We start from the raw sequence: 12,791 nt of genomic DNA on the forward strand, positions 1-12,791 counted from the left end.
CAAATTTGTATTTCGTTTACAATCAGCATTAAAATACGAAGTGTGTTGGCAGAAGCACGTGGAATTATTGAATGGCTTGTCTGTGTTACGCCTTGATGCTGCTGCTATCAGTTCCTCCCTTCTTGAAGCACTAAATTTAGGCTGGCTAGTCTAAAAATTAAGGCCTCAGACAAACAACTACTTGCAACCACATTTGTAATACATCACAGAGTTTCTACAACTGAGGGAATGGAATAACAGCTAACCACAGTGAAGTTATCTTTTGTGATATAATGCCAGAAAGGGTTTTGAAGTTGCTGGAAGGACAGTAAAAGGAAGGACACTTCTTAAGAAAATTATTAAAACAAGCAAACAAAACTCAACAAAACAAGAAAACAAAAAAAAATTACAATTTTTTTAATGGCTCTTCCTCTTGTCATCTCAACTTCTCTGAGCAAGCACATCAAGCATTTATATGGGGGGAAGAAAGACAGCAAGGGAAGGACTTGTGTTCCCAGCTGGTTTTAACGCAGTAAATGGCCCCTCAGAACTGCTAGTGCTGTTTTTCCTGTTTTGCTCTTCTGCTAGTGGCAGTTACTAGTCTCCAGCCTATCCACAGAAGTAGCTGGAAGAAGAAACTGCCACTTTATGGTCACCCACAAACCTCTGTTCCCTAAAACAGTACCTTTAAAGAGTGAAGTCATGCAGATCAGACAGGACAGTGCTAAAACAACCTGATCCCCAAACAAGGCACATTACAAGCTGAGACAAAATGACACACAACAAAAGGGTAAGAAGTTCTGGCTCTCTAATAAACTTAATATATTAAACAACTTTCCCTTAATTTGTTTCTAGCTTGCAATGTTTGGGGAATCCAGCTCCTTCAAAGCAGCTGCACGAGTTCCATCACACATACTGTGACACAACAGGCCTTCTCTTCTAAGGAAGCATTCAAGCAGAGGTGTCTTTGTAAGAGTTGCACAACCTGTGACTGGAGCCTTAATCGAACTAACCTTTTAATCACTAGGCAAAAAGATGCTCTGCCAAAACCTGAGCAGAAGCACACAAAAGCAACACGGGGGATGTTTATACCAATGCTAATCCAATGCTCTAAGCACACTCATGCAGGAAGGATTCATAGGGTGAAGGGTCAGCAGATCTAAAATCCAAAAGGGAAAATTCAAATCAAGTTCCCAAAGCAAAAAAAAAAAAAAAAAAGCCTCTGGCAAAACCGTTGTTAAACAGTGGCAGTTTTACTGCTTGGAAATTGAAAAATCAGTGAGCTACTGAGACTGTTCAATGCACTTTTGTTCAAAGCCTGTATTTGACAGATTTGTGATCAAACCTGTCAGGCAGACACAGATGAAGAAAGTAGAAAAGCAAACCAAAGTACCAGTGGAAGACAGAAGAGAAGGAAAGCTGTAGTCCAGTCAAAAACCAAATGCTGACTGTAGCTGTAATGTAAGCAATGCAGCTGGCATTGGGCCATGGTCCCAGGATTTTGGGCCAGTTCTGGTCCATAAGTTGCAGACCAGTAAAACATTCCTCTGCAGGACAAGTTCATTCAGTCAACTTGTAGCTGACCAAAGCATTTCCTAATAGTCTAACAGCCTTATTTATAGCCATATTCATGGCTATAAAGCAGTTCTTATTATCCTACTTCAAAATTAAATGGTTATGGCTTCTTTCACCTTGTTGATAGACCTAAATTATAAAAAAAATCTATGGCAGCAGAATGAAAATTACATTAGTGTAGCAAAATCCTCTGTCTCCCCACTCTCAACCTTTGCTATCAGAAATAAGAAAAAAGCTTCTGCCTTGTTCCCACAAAACTGACTGTCATTCCATAAGGAAAGTTTTGGATTCAGTTCCACATAAAAAGGTACAAACTTTCTAGAAGTACTGTCCATTGTTAAAGGATTCAGAAAAGACATACTGTGCAAGGTATTAGGAGTCCTGTTTCCTCTGAAAGCCACAGAAAGGTATGTTGAATTGATTCCATACAGAAATATGTATACAAATTATAGAAGGGCTCCTGAGGCATTATTTGGGCCAAATTCAGCCAGATCAGGACAGGCAAAGGCTAAGCAATACTCTTTGGAGATACTTTTATTAAATTTTAGCCCAGTGTATCAGAAGTCATAGAAGACCCCATGTTACAGCCATGACCAAACTCTCCCAGGAAGGATTGTTTGCATTATACTTCAGTTATGTGTGGAATTAAACTGAAAAAAAAAATCATTTTTCAAGGTACAAATCCAGGAAATTCTGACCTTATCCCCTACCTCTGAAAACTTTAAAATTAAAATGAAGATTAAAGATGAAATGTCCAATTGAAAATTTGCATCAGTTTAGCCAACAAATGAGACACACCATTTTACAAAAGAATAAGATGAGAAGACAGGATGGGTGTGGAAAAGACTCACACTGAGGAACACAAAGCATCTCTTTCTGAAAAATGGGAAGAACACATTTTCTGCTAGTTAATCTTACCTTTATAATCTTTTCAACACCAGAAGAACAGATCATGTAAGTGTGAGGATTAAACCGGACTTGGTTTACAATTGACCGATGACCTTTCAATACCATGAAAGCACCATTGACGACCCTGCCAATGCCACCTAGGGGAAAACGAGCACACAGGGACATGAATAATTAAATCTTCATATTGCTTTCATTCATAACCATTTAAAGTCTTATTGTATTTGGCAGTGCACTTCAGCTTTATTTTGCAATTGTGAGTTGGCTACAGAATTCCAATTTTCTGAGCAATGCCCCTGTGAAAAGCTGCAAGTTTGATGAAGAGTTTCCTTCCTGCAAATTAGGACATGGAGGATCACTTTGAGTCATCTAAATGAACAGTGAAGGTTTTTGACTAATATGACAAGTATGTGAATAAGAACAGCATATATACTTAATGAAATTACCCGTGAAACCATAGTTCCTAAGGCATGACATTGCAGTTTGTAAATCTGAAGCAGAGACAAATAAAGAGGTTGACTTTTAACAGTTATACTATTTTTAAAATTTATTTTTTAAATCAGCAATTTATTACTGTCACAGTTGACTCTAGGCTGATGGGTAGGAGGGGCCTGAAATAACACATCTGAGCAGTGGGTTGTGTCATTCTTTGTCACAAGGCAGGGAATTAGCCGAAGTGGAATGCTTTTGTGCTAGTAGTGAAACTCAAAACAGAAGCCAGATAACTTTTCTGCTTGGTCATTGACTCATACTAGGTCTACACAACAAAGGAAGAGACTGTTACACAGTAAATTTTTTTATATTCCTAGGTTAACACAATTTAAATTACAAATTGGATAGAAAGCACACCTGAGTATCTGAACAAAGCAGTGTCCATCAGCATGCTATGATTAAACATCTTCAGTGAAAGAAAGCAAAACTTTTAAAAGAGGGGAAATAAAAACTGACAACCACTACAGAGAAAAACCACCTTGCTGTTTACAGCTTCAAAGGTCATAAGCACATCTTACAGAAAGTTCAAACAATTTCATTAGCTTCTGTGCTACTTATAGTCATCTTTACACTAAACGAACTTCATGTTCTTCTTGCTGAAGATGTTTGCTCTCCTCCTTTGACCTCTCAGGAGTTCTTTCAGCTGAAACTGAACTGCTGAAACTGCTAGTTTAAGCCCTATGCTGAACAACTTGTCTTTAAAAACAGAGTTCTCCTGTAATGCACCTTTCCTAAAGAAAAACCTGCATTCACACTGCTGAGTACCAAGATAGAAGAGTAACTGGGGAAAAAAACCAAAACCAAAAGAACAACACCATTCCCATATCACCTTCCATTTGTTAGGTTACATAAATCATAAAAAGCTGCAGTTAATGACCTTGTGTTCAGCCCCTCTCCTCTTAGAAAAAGTGCTCTACCCCTTCCACTCATTACACTGTGAAGACCAGGCTGGTGTGTAACATGGAGTACAAACTATGAAAAGGACTTAGAAATGAGATGCCATCCAAATCCTAAAAATTCAGAGACCCGTCTTTTTACTGCTCCTGGAAAGTGTTCTGTTTTTTCACAATTTTTGCAGACCAAACTGCAGTCTAATGGCACTTTGGGATAGAAAGACAATGTGCCTGAAAAAGGGACAAATGATGTCAAGTAACTCCAAGGACCAAGAGGCAAAGCCCTTTTAAAGACTGCATATAAAATGAAGTCTTATTTAAAATTAAGAAAACCTGTCAGGGAGACTATCACTAGTCAGTTAATTTCTAAATGTGTTCACCAGCCGTGCACTGAGACTGAGCCACCTGAAACAGTTCTCTTATTTGGGTATATTTGTATTTTCTGTAAAGGTTCAGAGATATGTTCTGCCTTCAGTCACCAGAGCAAGATTTCACCAGTGACCGAGAAATAACTGATTGGAAAGCAACTTCATTAAATACCAAATTGATTTTCTTTTGCATTTCATGAGATTCCTCGTGTCCTTTCATTCTGCTCATCCTGCTAGACACTTATGGTTGATGGCAAGCTGCCCTACTCCCACAGCATTCCTTCCAGCCAAATCACAGCTGTCAATCCAGTCGTATCTATCAAGCCAACGGTAGGTGGTTACATTAAGTCCAGTTCTCAACACATTTATCTTGACCTAGCAGACAAATGTTCCAGGAAAGAGGGCCTCAGGAATGAAGAGACAGTTTGCTTAGGAAACATTGCCAAGTCTGTATTAAAACAAGTTTAAACTATGCATGGACTCTAGCTGCCCAAATTCTGTACAAAACAAGAAATATGCCCTACAAGTCACTTACAAAAGAGTCAGAGAGACAATGAGCAAAGAAAGAATTATAATGGAGATGAAATACAAATTTAAGGCACCAATATCTTGGGCTGCATTTCTAAGTCATTGGCCTTTTGTGGTACTGTCAGCAGTGTGAATTAACCCATGGTTATTTTCCTAGTAGAACAGTGAAAAGTTATTTAATGCCAGAACTGTCTTCTGGCATTAAACTTTTGAGTGTTTATCAATACACCAAAAGCAATGGATGAAAAGTGCTCAGCATGACATGTCTAGAACACAGTTCTCCCTAGGCTATAGTCAAAATCAGACAGTGTCTGAAGCCCAGAAAGCCAACAGTATCCTGGGCTGCATCCAAAGCAGTGCGACCAGCAGGGGAAGGGAGGTGATTCTCCTCTGCCCCAGAGTACTGCAGCTAGCACTGGGGTCTCACACACAAGAAATATGTGGAACTGTCAGAGTAGTGCCAAGAAGGGCCACAAAAACGATCTGAGAGAAGGAACACTTCACCTGCAAGGAAGGCTGAGAGAGTTGGGGTTGTTCAACCTGGAGAAAAGAAGGCTCCAGGGAGAACTTACTGCAGCCTTTCAACAACAGGGGCTTAAGAAAGACAGACTTTTTACCAAGGCCTGTACTGACAGAAGAAAGGGCAACAGTTGTAAGCTGAAAAGAGTGTAGACTTATATTGGATATAAGGAATACATTTTTTACAATGAAGGTGGTGGGACACTGGAACAGGTTGCCCAGAGAAGCTGTGGCTGCTCCATCCCTGGAAGTGTTCAAGATCAGGCTGGATGGGGCTTGGAGCAAGCTGGCCCAGTGCCCATGGCAGCGGCTGGAACTAGCTATGATTCTATGATTTTATGATTCTATGAAGGAACTCAAAAGCTTTCTGCTTTAATATTGAAGTTCCCTAAATTCCTTTTAAGCTGCTAACAGTAAACTCAGAGGAAGCATACTACTAGAACATACTTCACTCCTCTTAAAGCGAAGGTGAACTTCTCTACAACGCTCCTTAAAAGAACTAACTGTCCAATTACATGACAGTGCCCTAGGAGAAGTACAACTCTCAGCAGTCAGCTTTTACCAGTAGTATGGGAGGTTTTAATCATCTAAACCAAAAACTATTGACTCCAGCAATAACCTTTGTGTCAAATAAAATAGACTGCCCCTGAACCTCATTTTTGGACAACTCCCTGCTTGATGCAATTTTAGTCTACCAACTCCAATATTCTTAAGCGATGGGTCTAAGGAAGTTCTTAATGCAAAGCCTTCTACATCTTTATTCTGACAGCAGTCCATATTATAGTAGCCCAGCAAAGCCGGCATATTAAGTTAGTACCTACATGACAGACATCTGCCTGTGTCCAGACTTGTCCCCCTGGCCTCACAGCAGAGTTTTAGCTGTAGCCACACAGCCTTTAGCCATCTCACAGTGTGAGCTAAGTTTGCTTGTGTCTGCTGGCAAAAAAAAAAAAAGGTGCATGTGTAGGTTGGCCATAAACTGCTCAAATTCCTGAGGCCATCTTCCTTTTTCTGCATGCAATAAATTCCATTTCTTCTTGCTGTCTTCACTTGAAGTAGCGTTTTTATTTGTATTGTTCCTGCAGAATTTACCTCTGCTATCCCAACAACACTCAACTTTTGCTTTTGAGGTTTGGGGTTTTTTTAGGGGAAGGGGGGTGTTATTTGTTTGCTTTTGAATTTAGTGGCAGGTCCTGCAACTCTTTTAGCATGGCAGCTTTTATATTCTTAGCTAGTTACCACATGTATAGGCAGTGTTTATACAGAGGCCATTAGCTTAACATATATGTTATTAATAATATATACAAACATAAATCTTCAAGTCTTCAGAGGCTGATTATGCTGATTTTAGAAGCTTCTAATTTTATAACCTCTAACCACTGGAGGGAAGGGAAGGATACATACTAGCTGGTTTTGCAATACTACCCAAAAATTGCTATGCTTACAGACAGTCCTGAGTAGTAGTTTAGTGTTCTAGCTGTGGTAGCCAATGGGTTTTTTTGGTCTGCTTTTATGTGATACACAAGGTGAAATGTCAAGAAAATTCCTCTTCCTTCACACCCTGCAAATAAGTGCCCCAAAGAGGAGCAATACAAATTCTCAAGAATTCTTTAAATAATATCCGATTAAGATATCTGACCAGCTGGAAGAAATAACTTTAAAAGGCTAAATGTGAAGTGTACATTTTATAACAGATTTCCTGTACACATGTTTGACAAGAATACCATGGCAACACAAGGCCTTTCAACAGGCTCCCATGCAAACAGAAGGAAGGAATAATACAATGCTTCAAGTAGTTGATGTCTACTAAGTTGCCAAAGTGATTAACTTCTTGGTTTATTATGTTTCAAATGTTAGGCTAATTACATACTTCTTAATTATGTGGGGTTTTGTAAATATTTATGCAAATGAGTTGACATTTGACATATTGAGAACATGCATCCTAATGCATTTTAAAGAACACTAGTAAATTGTAATGAAGGAGATTGAGATATTTGGACAGCAATCTGATTTCCCAAGCATGAGCTCTACAACATGTAGCAGTGTTTAAAAAGCCCAGAATGAATTATTTGAAGGTTAAGAAAAAAGTGAAAGTGATAAATTATTAGGAAAAGTGCTCTGGTGCAGAAATCCTATAAGAATGTAGAACAGACTCTAAACTACTGGTAGCTGCATTGTTCCAAACATTAAAAAACCCTGTCAAAATGCTGGAGAATTTGTTGGGGTAAGGAACAATCTTCCACTGGCTCTGTAACACAGGAATGAAATGACCTCATTAAGAAGTCCTTTCTATCTAGGACACTGAAAAAGAAGTCCCACTGTTTGTTCATATAAGGTAGAAAGACATACCACAGACTAAGGCATAACTTCATACAAGCCTTGTGAATTACTCAAAGTGCTGAAAACTCCTGAGAAGAACCAGATATTTGCAGCTGCTGCCAGTGTGCCATAGCATACCATTCCCCTGTAGTACTTGGCACTACAGTGGTAGCTCATTTAAAATTAATTTAGTTTGCATTAATAATAATCCAGGACACATTTAGATGGTAGGCCACCACCTTGCATTTGAATCCTATGAGGTCATGATGCACTAATGAAGAGAGATACCATAGTTTGGGAAGCAAATGCACAGCACAATGCAAGCAAATAGGCATAGCATATAGGACCTCTGCCTTCAGTGCAGCAGATTACATTTAGACTCCTAAAAGTCTCTGTCTGGTCACTCACACACCTCTACTTGTCTTGCACAATGGATGCCTGAGAACACAGGGTCCTGCACCACACCTTCTACTGGGATCACGAGTCTAACTTAAGGTTTCTCAGCATCGCAGGCCAAACTGACTTTGGTCACACTGAATATGGGGTGAGAACAGCAAAGGATGGCCAAGATCCTTTCTCCTCCCACCATCGTAAAAGGAGGCACCAAGGGACTTGGTACTTCTGCTACTACCAGAGAAGGCAAAAGGGAGTGTCTCCCCATAAGAAAGCAGCTCCAACTCCATTTGCAGACTGCTTCCTTTGTTACCTTTGAATACCTCCTCCACCTCCCAGGCCAGATGAAAGGATTAGGGTGGCCTTGCAGAGCTTTAGTGAAAGCACAGGGAGCAGTGGGTTGGTGTCAGCACCTGCCCCAGACAACCTGCTCTTCCAGACAATCAACCACTTTCCCTGGCTTACACCTAGAACCAGCCCCATAGTAGTCTTGTACCTCTGCAGAGGTTCCAAAAGCCAAAGAGAAAAGTAGTATTCAAACATTTAAAGAACATGCAGCAGAAAGCTGTAGTAGTGGTAGTTGCTATTCTTGGATGCATATTTTCTCCCTTCTTTTGTTGCTGTGGTAGTTGCTATTCTTGGATACATATTTTCTCCCTTCTTTTGTTGCTGCTAAGTATCTGCCGTATCTATCTATACCTTATCTGTACCAACCCTCCCACTCTTGTTATCACCAGTACAGCCCAACAACAATTTGAAAGCTAAGACAAAATTACTATAGAAATAAACTTTGGCACACCCTTTCCACTCTGTTCCCCATTCTGACCTGAGAGACATTGCTTTTTGGAGTGTTTAATTGCATAGGTCACAATGTTTTTCACAATGTTATTGGAACCATGCAAATTACCACCACCAACGATGATTTCTGAGCGTAAGGGAAATAAAGTAAGTGAAATTATCACACAACTGACAGCTGTTTGCTTGAGGGGGGCTTGTGTGTTTGGTTGGTTGGTTTGATTTTTTTTAAATGGAGGTGCATTTATTTTGTACTAGTAGCTGCAAACATGTTCAATACAATAAAGAGAAAGGGGTTTTGGTACAATCAGATGGCTAGTTGCTAGGGACTAAGGCTTCCCCAGCCTCTCCCAGTGCTCAGTGTTATCTTCAGTTTTCTATTCCTAAATTAGATATTAAACACGCTAAGGCTGGTGACAGAAACACTCATGGATGCTGAATCTTCTTTCACTTGGCTACAGCACTATAAAGCACCCAACACTGCCTTGTTTTCTGACAGATGACATTTAACCAGTATGTTCTACAGGACTGTGGTATTATTACAACCCACATGACATGGAAACCAGTCTCGATTCCACTGAACACAAGAACCTCTTCTATGTTGCCCCACCACTTCCTTGCTGTAATCAGACAACTGTTCCATGGCACACTATAGTCAACACTGACCTGAAGAAACAGACAAACTACTGTCCTAAAAATAAAACAGTTTGGATCCCAAGACCACACATCAGAAAAAGCAAATTTTTTTAACAAACAGAAACTTTCCAGAGCATGCTCCCCACTGGGTCAGATGACTTCCCTCCACCCCAACCCAACTGGTACGCATGTACACATGTGCCCACATATACAAGAATCTCAAAAATAGCTACAGACTTTTAGAAACACTTCATCATCTATTACTTGTCTTCACTTATTAGCCTGGAACTTTGAGAGCTTAAACCACAAGCTGTCTCCAATGAGATAACCCTGTTCAAAGATTGTGAAAATATTGTTGCTGAATTCTTCAAGCTTGAAAAAGAGTCTGCATTTACAAAGACCAAGGAAGAAATAAAAAAGGAAGAAAAATTGCATCAGTTCCACTGAAAATTTGTGCAATTAGGTTAGTTAGTAACTGGACCACAATGACAGGTCCTTTCTTTCTTGCAGTTACAGTCAAAGACGAAATAAAAAGGTTTTGAAATGCAGTTTGCTGCTCTGATTTAGTGAAGTTTTTCAGAAGTCTGGTGACAGCCTGCTCACAGAAACTGAAGGATCCCCAACTGTCTTCTCAATCACAATAAATATCATATCCCTCACAGAGCATCTTTGAGCAATAGTTCAAAAGCAGGAGACAAGCTCTGAGTTGCACAGATGATTCAGAGTAGTGGGTGAGGAATGTAAATTCCATTTTGCAAAGCATTTGGTCTACTAAGCCCTCTGTTAGCCCACAAGACATGTCAAGTTCTGTCTTGAAAGGGTTTCTTTACCAGCTAAGAGACCATGTTTATAGGAGCTAAGTTTAAATAATGCCTGAAGTGCTTTTATGTTAACAGGCTCGCTGGGCAGGTCACGTAGGACTGATGTCTCTTCTCACTTCCAGCTTGCCTTGGAGTCAAGTGAAAGCTGTGGAAACTCAGGATTGCTTTTCTTCTGCCAGAGTGATGTATTAACTTAGCTAGAAGCTGCCTCTGAAGAAAACTGGGATATATACTTTAAAGAAGAAATTGGCTAACAAATTAGTCAAACATTTGGCAATTACTTCTGGAGCACAGTGGAAAGCTGGGTAGTGATTGGATGGAGAAGAAAGTGGAAAAATAAGCAAACTATTTCCTCTTCAAGAAAACATAAAAGGTGGTAAAAAAGCAACCAACCTTCTGGCTCAGGAAATCCTAGCCTATTCAGACCAATCCAAGATTGTGGAGTGAGGCAGTCAGGAGAACTCTTCAACAGAACAGCTTCCTAAGCAATTTAGGGAATACCTCTGTATCACAGGCTTCCCTGCCCTGAAGTAAATCCTGTCTAAAAACAAAACCATTGGCAGAGCTTCCAGCTGAGTGGGAACAATTCAATGCAACCTACTGGGAGGACACATCTAAGCTATGATTATTTGAAAAAAGCCAGCAGAATTTTTTCCATTCTCTTGGCAAAACACCAACACAGGTAACCATTCCTCCAGCTTGCAATATGTTTGCAATTGTCTGACTGGTGTCTTCCTTCACACTTTTCTTCATCTTTTGTGTACTAATGTTGCTAAGCATTAGATAGTTAGTGCTTGGTACACCTGTACTTGAGCAAAATGATCTATTTCAGAGTTGCTGTTAAGGATGCAGCTCTGTAAAAAGATATATGCTTGCAAAAAAGTTGTTATTTACAGGTAGCTGATACAATTCAAGGGAGTTGTAGCATAAATATTTATAGCAACACAATGTCTAAATTCAACCGGAAGGCAAAAATCAGTTAGAGAGATATTTTTATTTAAAATACCAACCAAGGGTACAGGACATTACATCATCCTGTCTAGTTTGTATGCTATTTTAAGTGAAAGACCACATTCCACCCTTTCAGATCACAGATGCAAAGACACTCTTATTTTAGCTAGAGCCTAGGAACAAGGAGTTTTCCACTGAAGCAAAAGTTTTCCAAAGTCTCCACATTCCTACACTAAAACTCATTCTCCAAGAAGAAAGCACGGCTACATCTCTATCTAGCAATTATTCTGAACAGCAGGAGGAGATTGAAGAAAGGGCATTTCATCACATTCAAAACAGTCACAACCCTTCAAGAAGAATGATAAATGAAGAAAAGAAGAGCTTCAATAAATCTGTCACAGGTGATTTGGATGGCAAATGACCTATTTGCCACAGAAGCAGAATCTTCAGGTCTAACAAAACAAAGCTCATGAGTTCTGGTAAGATGGTTCAAAAAGAAAACTGCTCAAGTCTCAAGACACTAGGACATATGCATTCCTACTACAGGATCTTCTGAGCCATTAAGCAACCACAGAGGGCAATTAAGCAATCGATTAAGTAATTGATTTTGTAACTGGAATGTTGCAAGTTTACTGACAGCTTCCTCAAGTTACAAGATCCAGAAACAATAAAGGTGACCAAAACACATCTGACAATGTTTTGTGGTAAATCACAAAATAAATTGGATATGTAGTTGATTAAAATGTATCAGCTATTTGTAAATAGCAACTTTTTTGCAAGCATATGTCTTTTTACAGAGCTGCATCCTTAACAACAACTCTGAAACAGATTATTTTGCCTAAGTAGAAGTGCAACAAGCACTAGCTCCCACTCTGCGCGAAAGTCACAGATAAAAAGTTTGGCATCTGCACTTGTCTGGGAAAAAAAGTTTTCAAGAGCATCACAGCCATATAAACACAAAATCTCAAATCCAGGGGAGGTCAGGACAAGTGTAGTGACATGCACAAAATGCAATTCACACGTAATGTAAACGTAAGTTCACAAAATAAAACTTACAGATAAATAACTAATTTAAATGTATGCAACCTTTGTTTTAGCTAAGAGGAGAAATCTATAAGTAGTAGTAAAATAGTGTCAAATGTAAAAGAAAATCACACAAATTAAAATGAAAGCACACAGAGATACACAAAGCTAGAAGGCCAAACTACTGGTATATTTAGCAGGTCCATCTTCAGGATTTCTGGACTATAACATGAAATGTTGGTTAAATAAGCAAAAACCCTAAAAATATAATGGCATTTTCCTCAAACCCCTGTCAGTAATCAAACCTTTTAGAGCCCAGTCATCCTCTCAGCTGTGGATTACACAGCTCTGATTAACAGACTTGACAATGAAACAAAATATTTTCATTTTACATCCAACACAGCTTGCAATTTGTTCTCACTATTGCTAAAGCACCTAAGATCACAGGATAGCACTCGGTTGTACTTAATACCACTAAAATGTAGAGTTTAATGGCCAGAGTAATTAAAAATAGAAACTCTAGTGCACTTTCTAAAGACTTGACTCTTCAATTAAGATTTAACACCCTTCTAAAAGAGCAGTGGTTTGGTTCA

At 39.3% G+C, this 12,791-nt stretch overlaps 1 protein-coding gene across 1 annotated transcript in view; it reads right to left on the bottom strand.

The window, feature by feature from the left end:
• The window catches only part of DCAF5 (DDB1 and CUL4 associated factor 5), a 61,894-nt gene that overhangs the window by 5,698 nt on the left and 43,405 nt on the right, over positions 1-12,791 (bottom strand). The window contains exon 7 of the mRNA XM_009073499.1: positions 2,473-2,600. Within this exon, the coding sequence (XP_009071747.1) occupies positions 2,473-2,600 (128 nt within the window). The remainder of the gene's footprint in view (positions 1-2,472; positions 2,601-12,791) is intronic.

The sequence above is a fragment of the Acanthisitta chloris genome, unplaced genomic scaffold, assembly GCF_000695815.1.
Source record: "Acanthisitta chloris isolate BGI_N310 unplaced genomic scaffold, ASM69581v1 scaffold11074, whole genome shotgun sequence".
In the NCBI taxonomy this organism is placed as follows: Eukaryota; Metazoa; Chordata; class Aves; order Passeriformes; family Acanthisittidae; genus Acanthisitta; species Acanthisitta chloris.